The sequence below is a fragment of the Chroicocephalus ridibundus genome, chromosome 3, assembly GCF_963924245.1.
Source record: "Chroicocephalus ridibundus chromosome 3, bChrRid1.1, whole genome shotgun sequence".
Lineage (NCBI taxonomy): Eukaryota > Metazoa > Chordata > Aves > Charadriiformes > Laridae > Chroicocephalus > Chroicocephalus ridibundus.
The window spans coordinates 57,801,420-57,825,582 of record NC_086286.1 but is presented as its reverse complement, the minus strand read 5'-3'; the positions used below and the strand labels follow the sequence as shown (position 1 = coordinate 57,825,582).

Below are 24,163 nucleotides of genomic sequence, written 5' to 3'. Positions count from 1 at the left end.
AACCCTAAGGAAGACATGGAAAGCATTATTACCTGATACCTCTATGGTGAAAATGGACAAACACTAGTCCCTGTGAACCAGGATTCAGTGCAGAAAAACAGATTGAGGACTTCTCAAACACTGAAACATAAGCCGTGGACAGTGCAAGACCCGAGACACATCTCACGTGCTGCATCCAAAAAACCTTGGAGAGAACATGGAGGAAGCAAACAGTGAAATTATCTCACTGCCAAGTACCTGAGCAGCTTGGTTTGACCATCGTCCCTTAATCCAGCTGATCCTGCCATGCTTCACCCTCTTCAAGATGCCTTCATAGTTTTACTATCCAAACTCCTTCCCCAGGTTCCCTGTCTTCTGCAGTTCATTCATGCTAAGCACTCTTCCTGGCAGCTGCTTTGGTCACCACACAGGGGTTTCTCAGAGTTGACTAGAATAGATCTTCTGCTTCATTCATCTCCTTTGCTCTTGGCAAGGAAGTCCTGGGCTTCTGCTGTGTTTCTTTGCCCCACAGGGAACCAGGTCACAGACATTGCTCCTGGAAACACTGCAGGAAAAGATACTACCAAGGGTGCTAAAAAACCCAAATGAACCCCACAAAACCACCCCAACAATTCCACCAAAAGCTTAGCTCAAATAGCACTCAATGATGCACAGATCTATCTACTGGATAGACAAGGAGAGCACTAAGGCGGCATGATATAAACTTTGTTTTTATACGCATACTTCATCCTTGCTCCTACAAACGCTATTGCGTGCCAACTCCTTGCCAACATCCATCTCTACCCAACTGTACACCAGTATACAGCACGAGTGAGAAATATTCCTGCTGCTGAACTCCAGGCAGTGCTCAGGGCATCAAACCAACCCCGAGAGAGATAAACAGCCATTCACCTCTCTTCGCTGATCATGCTGAGAGTTCAGTTTCCCTGGTACATAATTTAAGCACCTGACATTAAGTAATGTCAATACCCAGCGAAGTAAACCAGGTTTGTCAGCTGCCTGAAGACCCTTCAAAGATCAGTCACGGCTACTGTGAAATTGGCAGAGCTCTTACAAGGACAGTGGAGAGCGGAAGAAAACTTGAAAAATAAAAATAAGACTTCAATGCCCAGCAAAATATTTAGTGGTCTTTAGGTTAAAACAGAGTTTTCTGTGAATATTTTCATTCAACATTTTAAATACATTTGCTTTGGCTACGCTCTCATTCCTGTCATGTCCAATTTCCACCAGCTTTTAGGAGATGTATATTATATAACAGCCACACATTAATCCCACACTCTCATTTTATGTAACAGAAAAAGCACATGTTCTTGCCCAAGCAGTAAACCTCCAAACTTCCTAACATCCCAAAAGCCCCGAGAGTGCAGCTCCGCAAAGCGCTGGGGGCTCTGGCCCACAGGTGCTCCTTGCAAGGCAGGCAAGCACCAAATGCTCTGCTGCAGCAAAACCAGCGCGCTCCACGTCTTCCCTCAACACAACCCACCACCGGGCTCTCCCAGTAACTTGTGTTGCACTTCTTTATGACTAGAAACAAGCAAACAATGAAACACCCCCAGCCCCCTCTTTTTTTGCTAGGTCCGGCGGTGCACTTTATCCATCTCCTTTTCTCCCTTCCGCTCCACAGAAAGCAAGAAATCAAATAACGTAGCTGACCATTTGGAAACGAATCAAAGCAGTCAAGCAGCAGAAGGCGCAAAGACCAAAACAAGTATACAGATTTCGTTCTAAGCCCTGTGTTTGCATGCTTTGTAATACCAAAAATGTAACGCTCATAATGACTTACAGGTACGCATGTACCCTTAGCACAGCAATACATCGCACAGCAACACAACTGCACAGACCCTCCGAAACTCAATTGAAAGAAACACTATGGAAGAAGACAGACCACTACAATTACCTCATTTAAGATTTTCACCACAGAAAAAGTATTAGACGGAATCATGCTGCAAAAGGCACCAGAATAGGGTATACTGTTTTATCATTGATATGGCAGAACACAAGAAATAAGGCTTCTTCCTATGGTGGGTGCCCAGAGCTGATTAATCCCATAGCTACAGGGAAGCCAGACCAGAGGAGTCAAAGAAAGCCACGGGGAAGCAAATGGGTTGTGGAGAGAGAGTATTTCAGGGCCTGAGAACAGAGCGGGAGCACTTGCGTAGGCAGACAACAGATGCTGCTCCAGGCTTTCAGCAAGCAGCAAAGCAGGGAGGGAGGGGTAAATGCTGGGGTTTACTTGTTGTTTTAACTTGAGCAATTGGAGGAAGATGACAATTTAAGGCACTGCCCCCTGGATAGTGCTGCTATTTCTCCTGAGTCTCCATTTACGATTTTTTTCTTTCTCTTCAATACCCTCATTTCCCCTGAGTATGCACTCATCAGCAACTTGGATTCCCCAAAAGTCCTCCCACTAGCTATCTGGGAAGAGATTCATGCTAGAGGGCATAACACTCTCCTAACATGTAGATGCCTTTACAACCACAAGTCATCTTCAGAAACCAAATTGCACGGAGGTGCACGAAGAATTCCTCCAAGACCTATTTTGGAAGCAAGTGAATTCAGCCAACTCACAAACGTCAGCAGTAATTTCAATCCAGTATTCTCAAAACCTTCCCCCAAACCACACACCTCTTTGCATGTGCACTTTTTTTAAAAATATTTTTTTCTTGGTCTGTTTTTATGTTTACTTTTTGCCCTCAATAAAAATGTTTTCTGGGTGAGCCCTGGAGAACCAAGCAGACCAAACACTAATGCTCATATGGAATTTATTTAGAGGGGGGAAAAATCCCTTAAGTTGAGTAGTTATGTTATTTTGAACTGGGTTTATATTTTATGCGTACATAGTGGAGCTGGAATTTCAGGGCTGGCTTTTGTTTGCATTCATCATGAAACATTTGTTATATGAGCTGCTGCTACTGCTACCAAAACAGCTGCTGCTCGCTGCTACAAAACCAGAGACCAACTCAACAGTTTCTTTCTTCTTCTGGTAAGTCTAGCTGGCAAATGAGGCCTGCTGTTTCTACAGAAAAATTACCTTTGTTTGGCTTCACTATCATCCTTGCCACCTTTGGCTACCCAGAACATGGATTTGAAAGAGAAAGGATCAATCAGAGCAAGAGCAGGGGCTGATGCTCCCTACCACCCTACAACTAAATGTAGATCAGAACCACAGCTGTATGAACTCCCTGCTTTGTAGCAGGGGCAGCACCTCAAATGTGAATGTCTTTCCTTCAGCTGCTCTTGAGATTTAGCCAGGATTTAGCCTTTCTGTCCTGCGTCATCATTTTCTGCCATCTGGAAAAACGGAGCCATGGCTTGATCTAGCTTTGCATAAAAATGTCTTTGCCATAGAAATGCTGCTGCCCAGTGGTGAGGGCGATCTGCTTTCCCACGCATTAAAAAAATACCCACCCATCTGACAATCTGTGCACTTTCCTACCAGCCTGGACACAGACCAGGACCCGGAGCATCAGCGGACTGCAGTCCCGAGTGCTGAGGACAGACCTCCTGAACTGCACGTAAGCTGCATTTTAATGCATTGCTTTGTTACGACTACTAAAACACTTCAGTGCTGTTCTTGTTGCTTCCTGGCAATTTCATATCGGCAGTGACCTCTCTCACCTCAGTCTCATCTTTTTAAAAGAACAATTATCCCAGGCTGGTGCACAGTCCCTGCGGGACTCCCCGGCTTGTTTGAAGTAAGGGGAGACTACCAAACAATTAATGCATACCTCTTTAACCAATTTTATCCTGCAGAAGAATGTTCTCTCATATCCTGACAACTTACTTTCTTGAAGAGCTTTCGGACAGAGATCCCGCTGAAAATCACACCCGTACCATCTCACATCCCTGTGCTTGCTGACTCCTTCAAGGAACTGGTTGATTTGTGAGGCTCTACAAACTGACTTTTCCCAAGTGTCTATTAAACCCATTCTTTATTATAGTTCCTACCGGTACGTAAATTGGATTCTTTCATCTGCTGCTGTCCAGGTGACCAATGCACCCCTTTAAAAGCTTGGGGTCACGTTAACTGCCTTCCGTTCTTCCAAAACAGCTGCTGATTGAACAGCAGAGTTGGCAATTTCAGATCCAAAAAGATCCTTGGTGAATACTAGCTCTGACAGCAGCACTCCTCTGACACTGCCAAGGAGGAAAGGTAGCTGAGGAGAAAAAAAGGCCACACCCTAACACCAAATCTGCTATCTGTATTACAGATGGCATCTGCAAGTAACTGAAAAATTATTCAAATTGAGTCCAAACAGCACAAGCACAACTCAAAAGAGGAGATTCATAAAGTGCAGTAACAATTGTGCAAATGCTGGAGATAGAAAAAGCAGCCCAACTGGAAAGAAGATACTAATTAAAGAACACAATGGGAATGCAATTTGTAAGAAAGGGAGGAGATGGAAGATGAGCCTAGAGAGCAGCGGAGGGGAGGATGCTCTTTCTTACTACATTTGTAAATTTGTGATTCCACTCCAAGAACAGAAAAAAAACAAGAAAAAAGGAATCTTCCTAGCCATATTTAGTAAAAAACCTCTTCTCTTGCTATAGCTTCTTGGAGAGCAAGCTTTCATGAGGGACAGATAAAAAGGCTGGGAAATTCCAACTGGGAAAGGAAGTACGGAACATAAACTCCAAGAAAGACTCACTCTTGGAAGAGCAAGGGGTCAGCCCTCCAGCACCACAAACTGCCCCCAGGGCAGGTAAAGCAAAGGGGCTCATCAGAAGGAGCACAGGCATGGTGTGAGGCTGTGCATCAAGTGAGCAGGTTTCCCCTCGGGAGTGATGGCTGGGAGACGTACCAGAAGGACTCCTATGTAGCAGCTGAGAGCTACACTGCTAATCTATTTCCTTCGTTTTAATTCTTATAACTTTGTAATCAAGGGCCAACTCTTGCACTTTGCTGGAATTTATTCTACTAATTTTTCCCCTTCTTTTCTAATAATAATAACAGTGGTCTCAAGATGACTGAGAGCACAATGCACTGTGTTCTCTGGGAGTCACCGGTCTATTTACAGATGTACTCTGGGGATGTCTCTTCCCTGAGAGTGCCTCCGTGCCACCACCCACCACTCTCTCCCTCTCCCCAACTCTCTGGTGGGCCACCTAGTTCTGACGTGGTCGAAAAAAACCTTTCGGTATTAACTTAATGCCTTTAGCAAGCTGCATGCCAGAAAGCGCCTTGCTGTAATTTCACACCTAACTTGTCAGACTTTATGCTCTTTCATGTTTTCCTTATTTTAATTATTACAGCATTTTAATTATTATAGCAGCTCATTTGTATCACTGTAAAAACTTGATTTCAAATTGCAATGTTTATGTGAAAACCCAAGTGATTCCTTAGGAATGGCTGCTTGTCTCTACTGTACGAAAATTACAGGTAAGAGCTTTTTTATAATTAAATTTAATTTCTGACATTATTTTACCTTTAATATTTTTCAAAACATTTCTGAGCCACTGAAGATACTGTCTCATGGTACTCGCATGGCTCCTGAAAGATGCCTCAGGGATAAGAATGATCAGTTTAACCTGTAGCCTATTCTATCACTGATACAATGGGCAGGACTTACCATTAGTCTAGGGAAAAACAAAGTAGCCTTCTTTGAAGACTGAAAATACGATTATAAAAGCAAAGTGAATAGTCAGCTCTGAGATCTGCTCCATAGTGTTCCTGTGCCTTCAATGCCAAATATGCTCGGTTAAAAGATGTTTTTCCCCAAACACTGACCCTGAAAACATACCATGGGACACAATGATAATCAAGCAAAATTCTCAGTTTCTTTTGTCCTATTTTATTAATAAAAGTTTTTCAAATTCCAGCCTCAGACACCTCATGCAACTTGCTTGTTTCCATATAGGTGAAATGAAGACCTATGCAAATGCACTGAAGCTGCAGCTGGGAACAGAAGTAGGCAGATTAAATGGGATTTAATGGCCCTCCGCCTCCTCCTCTATGCCTTCTGTCGCCTGAATCAGAGGTCAAAGTTGTCAAAGAAGCAATTTGCATAACCTGTTACTGCTATACTTCTTATTCAAATGCTATTTATAAAGCAGAAGCAGTAACAAGAGGTTTAGCTGGAATGTTACTGATTAAAATAGCATTACGATTTTATTTAGTAAGTTAGTCAAGAAGGAATGAACTGTTGTTGCAAGCTTTAATTGTCAGTCGTTAAAAAGTTTGTGGTGTTTTGTCATCAGTGACCCCGGATTATTTATGAGATATCGCTAATGCTATATCTGAATGCAGCTTTGTCTCTGTGCCAGAGCTTTAACAAAGCTGCTTGTCCCTGGGTTTTTCAGTTTGTAATCCTAGGAACAGGAAACGTTCAAAAGATGCATCAGGGAATCAAACTCAGATAAAGAGCAGGAGCACTGTTATAAACCATAACATCTCTAGTGACTGATATGCTCATTAGATAAACACGACAGTTGCTTGAAAGATACCAGCACCAACCCTTCAAAATGATCTTGCGACACACACAAAAAATACGCATGAATTCTTGATATGTGGGATGCAAGGGTTTGGCTGACTGACCCCTCGGGATTTAGACCACAAATAAGTTTTGTTTTTACTGCAACAAAGTATGAAATTACATCTGTGTGGGTTTAGTCCAAAACCAGACAGCCCATCAATAGATCTGATGAAAGGAAATTGAAACAATGCAAGCATCGTGAAGCTGTGGGATGAAATGCAAAATCTGGAAGCTGAAGTCTTTGGAACTGCACTAAAAGACAAAGATGATGCTGTAGGTGGTCTCAGCCTTCATAACCCTATAGGTATAAACACATTATACAGAAAGTTTAGGGACGAGAAACTCTGCTCGTGACAGAGAGGTTCAGACAAGAGCATGCAAATAATAAAGTGTGTGTTGGCTTCAGGTAAAGACCTTGCCAGATGATGGGAAAGAGCAATATGAAAAAGGTGGTGGAGAAGAACAGGAAAAAGTGGCAGACTGCAGAGCACACGCTCTGTATATACGTGCATTTTAGCACAAAAAAAGGAAAGATTCAGTAATTCTATGAAAAAATACTTAGCCTATCTCTACAATACATTGTAGGCTGTTAGAGCTGGTCTATGAGCTCACATGTCCAGAAACTTCAGTAGAAGAGAAACATTTGATTTAGGTTTTTCAAAGGATGACTTAAGGGAACATGGACTTCACCTTCCTCTACAGCTCATTCTGAGCAGAGCCTTTACAAATTCAAGTCCCACGGAAATCCAAGCCTAAAATGCGGATTTAAAGATCTGCACTGTAAGTGGCAAGCAGAGAAACCATATTCTTCTTTGCCATATTCACTGGTGAGACCTGGAAGGCAGCCAACCGCCTCGAATGCCATAAGCTCTGGGCAGGGGTGCTGTGGATCCACACTGTCCCTCCTCATTCCTCCAGCTGATGAACCATGCCCACCATCCCAACCTGCCGATATGAAATGCATCGATTTCTCACCTGATCTAAGTGACTACGGTTGGTGCTGCTGTACTTACAAAGTCAACCACTCATCTTGACTCTGGGAGAAAGCAGAATCATAGTGATACGTTTGTCAGATGGACCTGTAAATCGCATTTCACTGCACCGTAAGCTCAGGGAGCAGGTTTGCCTGGAGTGAGTACCATTGTCATGTCAGGCTGTCAGCTACCTCGCTTTGTGTCTCAAAATGTGCCATTCACTTTGGGTCACAAGATGTATTTATAGGCAAACGCTCTGCTGTGTAACCACGCACGTACGTGCTAACTCCCATCTAACACATACATGCTAGCAGGGAACACTAAATACAGCAGCCTTGAGCCTGGATGCATACAAGCTCCATGTGGGCTTGGAAAGCTAAGCCAAACTCTCTTGCCGCACCTTTACTGTTGCTTGAATTTTAGCAATGAGACTGATACTATCTTGGATAAATCTTTTGGTGCCACAGTTAATGTCTCTCATGCAACACACTCGTAGTCTGGAGTGGTTTCACCTTCCTCAGCAGAACAAGAACTGCAGCTGTTACGAGCTGCCAATCTTTGCGGCCACAGAGAAGTTCAGCTTCTGAGACAAATCTTCCAAAGACCTAGCAGACCTTTTGAAAAATACAGAGTCATGAGAAAGTCCAGAAGTGCTCAAATCCTTCCAAGAGCTCCTATTCTTAAAACTGCTTAGTTTAGTCACAATGGGATTTGAAAACTCTGAAAGACAGAAAACAGCATATTTTCCTTTTACGAAATTGGATAAAGACAGGGTATTTCCACTGATTGTGCTTATCACTGATTGCTGCATCCATTAACTTCAAGGCATCCCAGATCAGGAGTCCGGTTTTGTCCCTGCTCTCCAAACCTTGTACTTTCATGGCTGAAAAGCTAAATAACGTATCTACAGCTTTTGACGCTACCTTTAGCTTTATAAAACAAACTAAGGAGCAGATAAGTTGTGCAGAATGTCCCAGATGCTTTCAACCTAATTGGGAACAAATGTCTTTGGGGATACGCGCTGTGGCTCTCCCTCTTTCCCTGCCTTTCTTGCACACAGAGAACTGGGAATTTGTTTTACAAGAAACAAAACCACAATTAACACTCTTCCTAGAGCTTCAACTGCCTATTTTAGCATACACATTCTTTTAGAGCATTCTTCTATGTAATTTTGGAAGTTTAGACTTCAGAGAGAGAAGAAAGGAATGGTTTGTTCACATTTCCTATTTTTATTTTCTATTTTCAGAACAGGATGTTGGGTGATAAAGAAGAAAACGCCACCCAGGCAGAATGTAAATTCACATGTGCTATTACCACTGGCACGATGTTCAAGTCCTCTGAAAGCCCTGAAAAAGCAGGGAGATTACACCACCTTCTGGACAAATTTTTAAGTCGCACATACAGCTCGCTTCACATAACGGATGGGAACGTGCCATGGAAAGTGTTATGCAGTTAAGTTACTTCCCAAGTCCAGCCTCATGTTTTACCTCCACATGAAATTTAGAATTTTCCTCTTCTGTAGAAGACTTTCATAAACAGTGATTTCTCTTGAGAGTATTATCTAGGGAAAGCACAAAGCTGTTTTTAGAGTGTGAGGCAAAAAAAAAAAAAAAAAAAAAAAAAAGATAGCATGTTTGGAGTCTCTAAAGTTTTTGAACATTTGAATGTGTTCAAAGGTTTCCCAAATTCTGTTTTAAGAAAGTAACAGATGCAAAGAAGTGATGCAAAAAAGTCCCAGCATTTAAACTGAATCTAATCCAAGCTGCTTTTATTCTCACATCAAGAGTGCAGATGCTTGTAGGAAAGCGAAAGGTTGTACATTTGTGCACCAGAGATGAGCCAAGATATTCCCTTTCCACAGATCAGTCACAACCCTCTCCAGAAAGCAGAGCTCAGGCGAAGCAGGCAGACTATTAGAAGCTGCTGATCACTTGCCCTAATATTTTTTCTTTCCTTTCATTTTGTGCTGAACAAAGGCAGAATACAAGATGATCACTATTTAAGGACACTGCACAAAACGCGCTGTCTCCTTCCATCAGACTTCTTTCAACATTTCTTACCCAGAGTGTTTGCTCTTGGAGGTTGTGCCTGCAAAGACTTCCATTCCAGTTTCTCAGAGCGAAAAAAGAACAGTAGGATCTTCCCGTCCTCCCTTTGCTTTCTTCATATCACAGCAACTTTTCCAGCAATGGCTCTCAGTTCCGGAACATTTCCCAATGCATAGCATCCACGTCTTGCCAGAGCAGCCCAAGAACAGGGTGGGAGAAAGGCTGCCACGAGAATTTGGTACTAAAGGTATCAGTCAGACTATGGGGAGCACTGCGAAGAAAGTGATGGGCTGGGAAGGGGGGATAAGGAAAGAAAGAAAAACCTCTCCCAACCTTCTCCACTTGCAAAGAGTTTCATTTTGACAAGGAGCGGGAAAATGCTCTTTTCCGCTTCCATCGCAGGAATCATCTGAAGGCATACGCCACCTTCAGTGCTGCCCTTGCACAGGAGCAATCTTCAACACGGTGCAAAGGTTTCCCGCCCTTTTCCTAACTCCATCAAAGGCGGCTTTATCGTCTGCCTTACAAGACCCCAGCCTTGCAATAACGACAAATGGCAGCATCTCCCTCCTTACTGGGTTTAAAGAGAAGGGGAAGCTCATAAATAGAAAGTGTCAAGACTGTGTCACCAGTATTCATGAACAAGATGGATTTAGAAAATCAGCAAGTTTATATTACCCTGGATAATACTACCACTACTGTTAAAAACACCCCCTGAAAATGCATTTCTTAAGGAGAATCACATTTGTATTGCATTTTTGAAAAAAACACATTTTACAGTTTACCTGAACAATATATTTTCTTCCAGCTGACAGCATGAGTGATTTCATTGCACTCAATAAAATTCACTGTTTGAAAAGCTTAAGTCAGTCTTGAGTAAGTACTTGCTTTAGAGTAAGATCTATACATTCTCCATGCAAAATATAACACTCAAGAAACAACGGGGTTTTTTTGGTATTGGGAAGAAGTGTTTTTATAGGGCTTCTGGTGCCAAAGAAAATTTATGAACTCCTGCAGAAAGGTGAGAGGATACGGGCTATTTCTGAGGTGATAAAAACTATTTTATTGCCTATTCTTTTACATTAGATGCTGTTAACTTCTACCCCATGTCACAGAAGTTGACAGGGCAGAAGAAAATTCTATGTTTTGCTGTGTATAGCGTCTGTTTTCTGCCTCTTAAAAACACCAAAGATACAAAACCCACACGTGCCCATTTCAAAAGAAACGGTAATTATTTTCCACTTTCTGGCTACCAGCCAGGCTAGGCAAGTGAGGTACAGCCAGCAAAAATGAACAGCACTGACCAATTGTTTTTCCTTCAGTTGAGCTCCCGAGAGTGAGGACAGATTTTACACGTAAAGTTATGCTGTAACTATTTCAGGCCTTTCAAAGAGTTAAGGAATACTTCCAAGTTTTGAAGTAAATATAATCCAAGGCTCTGCAATTGGACCCTATCTGCTTCAATGCTGGGGGAAAAAAGAAAGACAAAATTCTGAGCAAATTTTACTGTGTTAGCAAAGAAATCTAATAAACGCACTATTTATTTATTTATTCTACCCATCTATTAATCCATCTGTCTATCCAATAATCTGCCCCAGCCTCCACCCCTTCTGCCCCGATCTCTTGTCAAAGGCAGTTCTGGCTGTCAAGGCAGGAAGAGTTTGTCATTTTGGACAAGACAGGCAGCGAAAAAGAGAGCCCTTTCGCAATTCTTGACTTGATACCAACATTAAGAAAACACTTAATTTCAAGGAGAGAGTGGAAAAGGAGAAAAACAGGAAGCCTGCAGCTCTAAAGTATTCTACATGATAAAACCAGACTGGTTCCAATGAAAACTTTAGCACCACAACAAGCTTTCACATTTTGTTGCACATTGCTATGAAACAAGTAAGTCAAAATATCTGACGTATGGATTAGCTGAAGGCAACATTTTTTATGAATAAAAATAAAGTTTAATGAGAAAAAATTATCCTCCTACTGTCCTCTGACACTATAATTTCCTGTAATGCAGAATTGCCAACTTTTTTAAACTCACAAAATTTGAGAAAAATTCGTGCGCACTTCAAAATGAGACATTGTCAAAAAGAGAAGAAAGTCAGCGCAGAACAAATACACAGCAGCTGGCAAGCAAAAGATATTAAAAATCTCAATAACCAACTATTAGTGATAACGTCTGAACAAGTCAACTGCATTTAATTCATTTAAATTTTTTATATTTTTCCTTTCTTCGCAGTTTCATTCTGCCAGCTTATGTGAAGCAGATCATTAGGATCACCGACAACAGCACTCAAGTCATACTGCATTAAGCAGTTATCCGTGTCATTACATATAGAGACAGACACCCGCACTCACGCTTCTGTGCTCTCTGATGTAAACGACCCACTATCTATCTGATCAGTAGAGCCAAAGTTTTACTGATCTTCCACTTCAGAGCAACAGCAGCAAAGTATTTTTGAAGGTAAAACGGCTACAGGCTTTGTTGTCCACCTAGGAGAAAGACACTGAGCAACAGTTCCTTAATAAATGTTGTTACACGGTGTCTCTGATGAGAAATTTTACTACAGACACAGAAGAAACAAAGAAGCTTGAATATGGCTTGCATGGTTCCAAGAAATAGAGGTGAGGAAAAGTTTCCAGATTTCCTGATTTCTGTTAGCATCAACGTACATTGAAGGTTCCCGATAAGAAGCTGGTTGCTTGGATGGGAGCTGTAGTGATCTGGTGCCTGCTCAAAGCATCTGTAACAAGGGAGGAGGGTCCCAACTTTGGGAAGAATAAGGGTTTTAACCCAGAACTCTCGCAGACATATCTTAAATGCACACGTGACTTTATGGGTTTGATAACATCCAACAGTTTGCTTCCTACAGGAAGAGTTTAGGTGCTTTTAATTTGGTTTATATTATGATGTTGGTGGGACAGCAATCACCAATTTCCTACTCTGCTTTCCAATCTATGTAATCCACTAAAGCAATGCTTTAGTGTTGGATGGAAATTGCTTTCCTTCAGTTACTTTCTGCTTCCAAGCAGCTCTACAAATCCAATTTTTGAATTGTGTCTAATCCAGAACCACTTATTGCAGTGGACTCTGGTGCAGAGATTCACTGACCTGGAAGCGAATCACCTTTCTGTACATGGTCCTTCACTGTGTTTTTCTTGTCTCAATATATTCAACTGACAAAAGATAAGTTCTGGAAAAGCTTTACTTTCTTTATACAAAAAAGAGGAAAGACTGCCATAAGAGTATCTCAGGTGGAGCAGCAGGTGAGCACAGAAAACTATAAATTGCATAAGTGTTAGATGCAACAAAAAAGTCACTTTTGGCCCAGAGTATCTGCTGCTTTGTGGGATCACCACACAGCCAGGCAGAATAACATCTCTTCTTCCCAGGACTTCATGATGCAACAGCAGAGGGTGTTGCAGATCAGGTCTAAGGTGCCCTGAGGAGAACGATGTAGGATTTCTTACATAGCACTTAGATTATTTTTTTTTATTATTATTATTTTTTTTTCCTTTCTTCCTTTCTGGCTGATTCTGTTAAGTTTCTTGTGAGCATTAGCACCAACTCAGAAATAACCTGAAAATAATTATGACTGGAAAAAAACCCCAAACACATGCATGTATGAAAAGAGGAAGAGAGAGTTAACACAAGGAAACTGTTTCCTTTCTATTGTTCCTTGTCAGTAAGAGAATGGGAAAAATAAGCCAAAAGTGTAATCTGCATGGGGAATACTGAAGAAATGAAACGTCAGACATGACACAAAACCAGTCTTATGCATGAAATCCCAAAGGAAATCACTGTCCTGAAATAGGGGATCAAATCTCCCCCAGATACTGGAATATACACAGAGAAGAGAAAGTTTATCCAGCGCTTAATGATTCTGGGAGATTGCTTATTTCACATGTGACGATTTCTAAGGCACCCTGATGAAAATCGAGACCCTATGCGCTCTTTGTTAGCTTCCCCCATTGTAAGAGAAGTGAAAATCTGTGGTGCTCAGAACAGCTGAGGAAATCCTATTGATTCCCAAAGAAAAGTCTGATCATTGCAAAGGAGCATCCTTCTATTGATCCTCCGCCCCCCTCTTGTCTAACATCCCCATGGGAAAACCTTGGAGACTGAAGTGTGCAAACCTTTAAGAAGATTTCCACATACTACAAACATAGGTCTTTTTATTTTTTAATTTACAAAGAAAAGAGAAATAACTGGTCCAAAACTGGGCACTGCTTTCATGTCAATACCATACCATGCTCTCTTTATGTCTGTTATTGAGCAAAATAACTCTACGGCTGCAAACAGATAAAGACCCACTGAAATCATGTTCAGAGGAGGAATGCCACACTTTCCTTGTAATAGCTGTATCATTGCTAAATACAAAATTTTCAAAGATGCATCCTGGAAGCAGGGATTGGTGGACAGTCACCCATAATTCCTGGTTATGGACAGAAACCCATAATTTCTCCAAAGTGACTGATTACTGTGATAGCTGCTCCCAGTCAAAAGCCAGTCATCAGCTGCATGGATTACAAACAAAATTCGATCTTTGACCCATGTGTTTTTGATATACAACTTGGTATAAAACACTCATTTCAGTGGCTGTAGGCATTTCACACTGACATGAATGCAAACGAGTCAACAAGCAAGAAGGGAAGTTTCACCCCTCCTTGGTTGATACGATATTGATGGCCCAGCCAAATGTAAGAAGGAAATCAGTTCTGCTGGAACGACATGCACAGCCCCACAGAAGCATCGTATTTCTTGGTTTAGGCATAGCACGCGAGACTGTCTTCTAAAGAGGTCAGCAATATATAAGCATTGTGAGGGATGGACTGACACAGAGAAGAGAGAACCCTTTCAGAGTGACTGGGGGCTGCAAATTAAGGCCTAGATTAAGTGCTCTCTGTTTTAACTTCTCTACTCAAGTCCACCTAAGTCTTTCTCCTGAGCACGCTTTGTACTTTAAGTGCTATAAATACGCGTTCCTATTTGTACTTTACCTAAACTCACCTTAACTGGAGGATTCATTTCATTGTAATTTGTTAATATTCACAGCAACTCTTAGTCAAGGTTGAGGGAAAATAAATATCCTGGTACTGGAGAATCCCCCAAAGTGTACAGCACCCCAAACGATTTCTTGAAAGTTTACTTAGGTAGATATTGCTGACACCATTTTGAGAGTATTTTGACAATATTATTTGAGAGCTGAGCACGACAGAACTAAAAAAAGAAAAAGCCACTCCAGTGGTAAACGGGAAGCTTTCTGGCATGTGGCAAGATCACTGGCGCACCAAGTGCTTTCCCAGGAATGAAAACCACACAGTAACACTAAGAATAAAAGCAGAATATGTACCCTTTCCCATCAATCAAATCTGCTCCCTAAAAGGGAGATAAATCTCTTCATTGACTCGGTAAGACATAAACACTTACCTTTCAGCAGCCATGCAGGTTTTGTCAAAGTTTCTATACGAATAGCTTTTTAATGGAAAAAGTTACCTGGGTTTTTGTAGATGCTAAGCACATCCTTGAAATAATGAGGTAAGAATCTTTCTAATAAAAGCAGCACATCCTCCAACTCCTCCAGAATGCCCACAAGCAGAAAATTTTCATTAACATTCAGCTTTGCTCTTTCAAGGGCCCATTCACCAGGCTCCCTGTATGAAATTAAGCAGGGAGAAAGAGGAGAGGGGGGGGAAAAAAAAAAAAAAAAAAGAGTTTAAATATGCATTTACTTCAGAAATTCAAGCCAAGAACACAACTGAATTAAAAAAATATTCAGTGTTGTACTTCCAACAGAGCATTAAAAAAAACCCCATCAAACTTGAGCGGTTTACCGAGCCTTTCTGCACAACAGCTAGACTTTGTTTGGCATGTAAAAACATGATCACGTTAAAAGGAGGTTAATCACTCCATGGAAGTACTTGGTTCAATAGACATCTTTCACCAAGTTGTTTAAAAGCTCACACTTCTGAATATTTCAATATTTTGACTCAGAATCATGGTCCATCTCACAAGAAGAACGACTTCCCTGGGTGACGAAGGGTGCTAAGGTGTGGCGGGGTCCCTAAGCCACATCAGGAGAACGGCTGTGAGTGACCACTGCCTGCTGTTACCCAGTGAATACTGCACAGGAGGCCACCGGCCTGTTTCACACCCTGTCCTTCATTTTAACTCCTGCCAAAGGCTCCAGGAGCTTCCCTTTCCCTGCCATTATCCCCGACTGCCCCGCAGCTCTGTCACAGCATTTGCTTATGTTTGCTCTGACTGATACTGGTTTTGAAGATCACTTTAGGGTTTTCCCCACCAGGAGAAGCTGGCAGGGCACCAGTAGCTTGTCTCATAGCTTCATGGAAGCACAGTTAGGTTCGATAAGCATAGGAAACTTAAGTCCCTTGGATGAACTCGTATTAATTTATATCCTGGGAACAGCAGTCAGCATTCATATTGATAAGGGATATAATGCCAGTGTCCTAAACTAAAGGAAATCAGCTTTTTCCCAGGGTCCAGACAGTATGATGAACATCTTGAGTCACACAGGCTACCTCACAGGGGCTGGAGATCACACCTCTTCCCCGAGCCCATTAGCCTAGTGCACATTCTATGCAATAGCGAACTTCCAACATTTGTCAGAAGCTCTCCTCATGACACACAGAAAAGCTCATTGCACTACATTCCCACTAGAGCAGACCTGGAGAAGGTTTTTCATTCCCTACCACCTTCTTCGCATTGGTCCGTGTTCTGGAAGAGCAGAGTGTCCTAATAAATACTACTATCCTCCTTCTTGCAGCTCCTTGTGAGGCTGGGAAGTAGCTGAAGGAAGTGCACGAGGACGATAGGAGACAGATCTATAATAAGCTACAAAGCAGTATTTCAATATACTACCTGGGAATCTCATAGAGATATGCTGTGAAAGTATTCAGGCATATCACTGTTGCTCATGGGATTACTCATATATACAAGTTAAGTGTGCAAAGATAAGCATTTGCAAATGAGGCCGAAATAAATTCAATAAAAAAAAAAAAAAGAGGCGTAATGAAAATTAAGTCATGAATTGTTTTGTTTGTTAATCATACCTTCGATTATGCCAAAAAACTAAAGCAATATTTTACAGCAAAGATACTTAAAAACTGAGACATAAAAATTAACACATTTTCACTTGTTATTACTGCTACAAAAAGGTATGGCTTTTGAAAGACATTTTTGATGACTTGTGCAGTTGTTCCACTATGGAGAAGCGGTGACAATACATAAACGGAATACCTTGAAGTTGAAAAAAACACAAATAAAGAACATGCTGTGACCAACAATACAAAAGTATTTGAAAACAAGAAGGTATTTAAAATTGTTCATATATTATTGCATAAAAGTTTACTAAGCAGTATCAATTATACAGCAATATGAGAATAACATAAATAGACACACTAAAAATGAGCTAGCTCAATGAGAACAGTAGAAGGCTGTACTTTACATAGTTTTAAGCATGATTACTATTTCTTACATGGACACAGAAACCTGAGATATAGACCTAATATGAGCACCTGAGCAGAGCTAAAATACGTATTACAAAATTACAGCGCAGGTAAAATGAGTAAAGAGCACATACGGTCACTGCTATTATCACCTTGCCAAATCAGAAAAGAAAAATCCACACAAATACATCCAGATTTGATGAATTATTCGAGTATTACATCAAGAAAGAAGAGTAGTAGTCCATTTTTATTACCCTCCAAAAGATATGCGTATGGTTACCATGAACGGCACTACAGTGTACTGTAGTGTACTACGCTTTTCTCTTGTATTTCAAATACCCGTTGCCTCGTTATTAGCAGCTTCTGACAAAACGTTGGCAATAGCTATTGCTGACCAAATTGGGATACCTTGCATATATTTACCTGCATCTTGGATGTTGTCCACAGAAATATGGTATGATGTAAAATAACCTGGGATTGGAACATTCAGGGTAGTTTTCAAGGATACATACGTTAATGTCCTGTGGGGGAGGAAACAAAAGAAGAGGGTTAAACACTGCATTTTCTTTTCTCTATTAACAAGCGTTTTCTTTATGTCATACTTTATATGGTCATTTCAGAGTCAAAGAATTGTGCTGAGGCTATACCAAATACCGTAAAAGTCATCGACTGGTCAATTTATCTAATTCTAAATAGCATGAGAAAGTTTCAGGAGGGGGAAAAAAAAAGTGATTTTGTTCTAGAATGCAAAACTCACATTCTTCTTCTTGCTGCAAATAACACAATTATTATATTAAGATTACTGCATGATTCAAAGCGGGACACGTGGATCAACTTTCATATTGACTTATATTTAAAATATTCAGGAGATTATTTTCAGACTCTTCTTTCTTCTAAATACACCCTGGGGGGAAACCTGAAGTAGTCAGAATAAATCAAATTGAGACAACAATTATTTTCTTTTTTTTTTTTTTTATTCTGCTTCATTTAATAACTGGAATGAATAAACGTAAGCTGTAACTCGCACAGCTTCCTCTTGATATAAAAACATACATCACTTTTGATTACAATTCTGTACGTTCCTCATTTGTTCGGAACTGAGCCTCTTGTGTAAACTTTCACTGAGTAAAGGGCTTATTGGAAAATATTTATAATTTTCCTGATTTATTGTTCATCTAATTAGGAGCTGTTTACCATTTTTTAAAGACTAGGGATAGCTACTGAACCCTGAGGAACCGTATTCCATTTCTAGCTTTACTGTAGTGCAGTAATAAACACACCTGCAAGTGCGATTGAATTCCACTATCCTTATGTAGTCTAATAGACCCTTATTCTGCAAGCAGACCCACTGACTCCAAAGAGGTGTACAGGGCAAAAAAACCCCTAGTGCAAGACAACACAAGCAAAGACGAAAGGATCTCATCTTTGCAAACTCAATCTTCATTCTTCTTTAAACACACGTGCTTTTATAATGCAATAGACTTGATACACATCAATATCAAACCAATGACTAATCGAATCCATACTTCGTCAAGTAAATAAAATGCGATAGAAAACGCTTCAGTGGGCAATGTGTCCTCTGCAAGACAGAAGCGCTCAGCAGCGTGGGAGACATGGAGACCATCCCCTGATCTCCCGAGGCAGCATGGGGTACAGGCTTCTGGCTGCAGCATGTGCTTCTGGCACCTCAGCGCAGAAAAGCTCTTCCCAGAACTTCAGCCCTCATGCATAACTTTGTTAGTGTCATATTTGGGTCTGTAAGCTTTTTAAAGTACATTCCTGTTTTCTCCTCTGTCTTACGCTTATGTAAATCTGACTTTATAGGCACATCAGAAGATGCTGGGCTGGGAAGTAAATCACAGGGTGAGGAACCATCAAATAAAACAACATAAAAATTCCCAATTGGGATACAAACAACCCGTCTCCCCTGCTCCCCGCAGTGTATTCAAGCATACTGAGAAGGGCTTGCCTTAAATACATACCAGAAGATTTATGGTCAAGACCTGAATTTTGACATTCAAGGCTCCGAGCTGAAGCTAATCAGCCCCCCATTCTCAATGCTACAAATATTACTAAGAAATCTAGTGACGGCACAGACAGTGTGTCCCTCCTATCATCCCAATAGTTGGTTGTTTTTAACATGAATTAAAAATTGCAGTTCTTAAAAGGTTTACTGTGCTCCACCAGACACAACCAGAGATGTTTTCAGGGATACATATTTTCAGTTTTCCTAAGAACCTGCAGAGATCTGCAACGAATTAATGAATTGCTTGGATTTAAAAAAATTGGAAATACTATCCTGACAATACTTGAAATTTTATCCAAGCTGGCTTCCACTCAATTAATCGATTAACTATAAGACAGAAAAAGATTATGTGTTTGCATTATTATGTAAGATTTAAAAACCATTAGTGTCACTCAACCAAGAACTATTCCTCCTTTCTCGCTACCATACAAAGGTGAAGGGACATTAACTCACAACAAAGAACCTTATTGTTTCTTTGCAAGAACAAGGAACACAGTGAGATTGCGAGATAAATAAGTATCAATACCCTGATCCAGAAGTGTAACAGGGACCTTCTTGTCCTTCTGAAAGCAATATTTGATTAATATGGCTGGAGAAACATCCAGAAAATAAAAGCAATGTAAATTCATGTGGAAAATCCTGCACTATCGAGGGCAATTCCCTTCAAATTTGATTTGTGGAAGGAATGCAAAAGGATGAGAGAGAAAAATCTCCCCCCTCCTCATTGATGCACTCAAGGTTTAAGATAAAGGCCAGGCATGCTTTCATAGGAACCTACTATATTTTTGCCACACAATGGCACACATTTCGCTTTCCTGACATCGGAAGCATCTGGTTTACTCCGTGATAAGAGCATTGCCCCTTTCCAGTCTCTGTTTACCACCAGCTCTGTGCTCAGCAATACAGCTCCTGGAGTGTCCCGCCGCATTTGCAACACCTGCTCGCCTTTCCTATTTTAATGTATTCGCCATTTGGGAAATAAATCACCAGCCACCATCCGTCCCCTCAGAGGAGATTTTACTTGATGATAATTATGCAGCTCCATGAGATGTGAAATCAGAGTTTTTAAGAAAGAGGTGGGGCAAAAAAAAGCTTGGCCTGAGGTGTGCTAGTCAGTATGAAAGTTCAACACAGCTGAAGGAAGCTGCTCCTCGGTTGCTGGCAGGACTTACAGGCATTTCTATTTTTTTTCTGAGCACAAAAGCTAAGGTGAAATTACATTATTCTAGGCAATGTTATTCTGTTAGCCCAAGCAACATTAATGCCACATTTCCCAGTGCGAGCATGTTCTCCCAGCAGGACACAGATCTTTCAGGGCAGAAAGGTTTTTATGTGAGACAAAAAATGGCAAGGTGACAGATGACAGCCTTGCTCATTTAAATCACTGGAGGAGCCTTGTAAAAAAAATTATTCAAACACAGCCAAGAAAGATATAGAAAGAAAAACAGAGCTACTTTGATCACACACCTCCACAATAAAGAAAGAGGAATTTTATTTTATTCCTCAGCTCCTGGCTACAATCCACACTGCTCATGTCCTGCTGGGCTTCTGTCTCCAGCAGGGCAGGGGGACGCCCAGGAACCAGCCCTGGGGCTGCAAGTAACAACAGAAACCATCTTTCTTTTTAATAGTACCATATTTTTCTATTGTTACAATTTTGGCTGAAATGGTAAATTGGTAATGTCTACTTCCTTCTTCTGTAAAATTGTCTTTCGTATGAAAATCACACTGCGACCTAATCAGTCAATGACCTCGACTACTGATCTATCAGAAATATATCGAAGCTGTGTTATTAATGTATTTTTGAATTTAATAATAAACAAACTGTTTTATTTGCCATAGTGAGTTCATACAGGTCATAGGAACAAGTCAGCACATGATTAAAAGTATTTCAAGGATACAAAATTCCTTTGGGCATTTTAATGCTATCACAAAAGAGCAAACCTTAAAGTTTTTTTTTTTTAGAACAATTAAGAATTTACTTAATGTCTTTAACTCATTGCAAATACTGTACTAGATACAAAAAGATGTGACTGTAGATTCGAGAGTTTGATTTTTTTTTTCCTTCTAATATAAAATCCTAAGAGTACTGGGGGAAATAATAACCTTTTTTGTCCAGTAGAAGGAACACCTACGTTTTTGTTTTTTCTTTAAATAAATAATTAGTGGGCTTCAAAGCATTCCCTTTTACTTGATCCTCAGTGTCTCAACCAAAAATTACAGAAACACGAGATTCTGACATGGATGTACAGCAATTCTTAGTATCCCTAAGAATATTAAATGAGGAATCATAACTCAAATACACACATGCCTTGCAAATATTTTCCCATTAATCATCCATTAATCTATGGGAAGCCAAAGAAATGGCCTTTCCTTTTCTCAAAATCAAAACAAAAAATATGACGGTCTTTGCATGCCCTGCCCTTGTGGGATACGGCAACTTCTGTGAAAGCAGGAGGCCCTGCTTACAGCCCAGCCCCGGTGCACGCTCCTTACTGAAGTCTGAAGGTTGCCGATGTGAAGTTGAGGTGTGTCACGAAGACTACAGAGGAAGCAGTGACCTAAATAAATACCTCTCAAGTTTCCATAAAAGGAAACGAAATAGAACGATGTGGAAAACCAGTGAGTGAGCCCAGTCTACGGTGACCTCTCCTGCTTACAAGGTTGTTTGTTCTTCATACGCCGCTGCAGTCAGCGGTGCAGTCGAGTCCTCACCACGGCCGGCCAAGGAAAATTGTTCTGCTCTGCTGAGAGCCCCCAAGAATCCTCTTGCGGCTTATAAAACATTCTCTCACACATTTGCTTGGTGTTTATAAAGAGGTCAAACTGACCGTTCCATCCTGAGGACAATGTTGCATCATACGAACTAAGTACAACCACGCTATAAATAAATAAATAAATAAATAACCTGCTGCTTTCTCTGACCCCAGCTGGGGAGGTCTGGGTGGCTGCAGAGTGATGGGGAAAAAAAAATGTGAACATGACAGCTCAGAAAAGGGCTCGTGAGTATAACCATGAAACGAAAGAAGGAAAAGCACAACTTCCTACTTTGTAAGGCTGCAGAACGACAGTGAAAAGTCAAGGTATAGTTGGCATGAAGGTTTTCAAATATAAATGTCACATGACTTGCTAAATCTCATTTAGGAGCACAAGTTATTTACAGATTTTAATAGAAAATAAATTACAATGCAACACATTTTTAACCCTAATTAGAGAGGTTTTTACTTCATTGGGTGATATTTCATGTTCCTATTCAATCTCAACCAAGTATTTGGATAACTAGAGCCACACAGCAGAAAGATGACCTGTTTCTTTCAGATTCTGAAGGCATTTGGTACTTGTTCCTTGTCTATGCTAAGGGCCCAGGGTACCAAACAGCTTGGGCTGTAATCCCCGAAGACGACTTCTCGTTGGCTTTAACCACCGCTCTCCTGCTTAAAGTTCAAGATGTATGTCACTTTATCTTTGACAAATAGTACATTTGAAAGCTGAGCTAAGGTTTGCATTTTAAAACTAGTCTTCAGTCACGGATAACATTCCTTTCAACTCTTGCTTGGCACATCTGGTTTTGAAGACATACACTTCTGAATGCTTTTGTACAGTACTTGAAAGGCTTCACAGACATTTCACACCTTTGCAGGTATTCAGGTTCCTTTCCTCCACATATTTGTCAGGAGTTGAAATACGTTTGTTTTTTTTTAAAAAATAATCCTTGATCTCTTTAATTCCCAGAAAACCCTCATTATCATTTCTTCAACAAACTGCTTTTGCCTTTAGCTAAATCATATATTTGATAAAAAGCAGCAGCAAAAGCAACTGGAGAATGAAGAAAAGAAAAAAGCCCTCTTATCACCTGTACTTCTGTAAGGCCCAGTGCGCTGCTAGAGAAGGAGGCAGTGCAACAGCCCGCGCAGGAGATCAGAAGAATATCCTTTAGAAAGTCTCAAGGACTCCTAGCAGCAGTGTGTTGGATGACAAAAAGCACCCCATAGAGCCAGCTCATTTGATTCAAGCTGCTGTCCTCCAGCCATCTTATTTAAAGGTTAGTTCAAAACAGAGGCTGTCCTGTAAAACAAAGCGATGTGCTCTTACAAACGTATTGGGTTCTCCCCACCAAATAATTTTTCACTTATTATTATCTGGAAACAGACTCTCTTCCCTTCTCCTCTTTTCCAGTTCTTCAGATGCTTCCTATAACCAACACTTCTGTCAGCACGTCATTAGTCAACCACTCGCTTTGACACGTGGGGGTGTTTACCTACGAGCTACAAGAAAGTCTCTCTCTTGCAGATGACTGGCTTTCCAACAGGCAGACAGAAGTCCCGGGGAAAGAGGGGCGGTGGCAGCATGCTGTCAGTAGCCAGGGGCTACCAAGGCCAACCCAGCCTCTTGCAGAACGCCCCCGGGGAGTCTCCGGGAAACAATGAGGACAACTGGGAGGATTGGACCCTGCTAGGTTTTCCTGATTATTCACTGGGGTGGTTCTGAAAGGACTCTTACGAAACATTACCACATACACAGTTGTCCTGGTGAAACAACAGACAGCTACGGACAGAGGCAGTCTTCAAGTGCCCCCACTTCAGCTCTTCTCCGTATCAGCCGTCTAGCTGGGCTACTGCAAGCCAAAGGGCTCCAAAGACATTTTGCTCCCTCTCTGAGAACGAGCTCCCTCTCTGGCACTACTGGTTTGGGTAGTAAGTCACACCAATATGTTGGCTTGAAGCCAGTCAACCATGTATTAAAAAAAAAAAAAAAAAAATTTAAAAAAGTGGGGAACATAAAGGTCTCTGCTTTGAAAAATCTTTCTTTAAAGAACAATGCACTTTAGAAACTTGAAAAAAATAATCCGTAGTTCTCCAACGTCTAACCTAAATAAAATTAAAGGAAAAGAAGCATTTTTGTTCTTTCTCTAGCATGGCACACTCTCTCATGATCAGGACTGCTACACTTTCCTCTTCTGAGTCTCCAGCTCAGAGACCTGATGGCTGGAGAAGACAGGCCAGACAGTTCTTCTTCCCTCCAGGCAGGGGGAAGTCCACCAGCCATCTTGGGTGGAGGGAGCTGCCTGCAAGTGCTTAGTTGACTTGAGAAAATAAAATTTAAAAGTATTTCTGGTACTTGTGATAAAACCCTGGAAAGCCTGGGAACAGCTGTTTTTTTGTTTTGTTTCTTTTTGCA

At 41.0% G+C, this 24,163-nt stretch overlaps 1 protein-coding gene across 3 annotated transcripts in view; it reads right to left on the bottom strand.

The window, feature by feature from the left end:
• Positions 1-24,163, bottom strand: part of UST (uronyl 2-sulfotransferase) — a 163,065-nt gene that overhangs the window by 19,623 nt on the left and 119,279 nt on the right. For all 3 annotated transcript variants that reach the window (XM_063329272.1, XM_063329273.1, XM_063329270.1), the window contains exons 6-7: positions 17,383-17,480; positions 14,987-15,144 (exon numbers count right to left, since the gene is read on the bottom strand). In XM_063329272.1, coding sequence (XP_063185342.1) covers positions 14,987-15,144; positions 17,383-17,480 — 256 coding nt within the window. The remainder of the gene's footprint in view (positions 1-14,986; positions 15,145-17,382; positions 17,481-24,163) is intronic.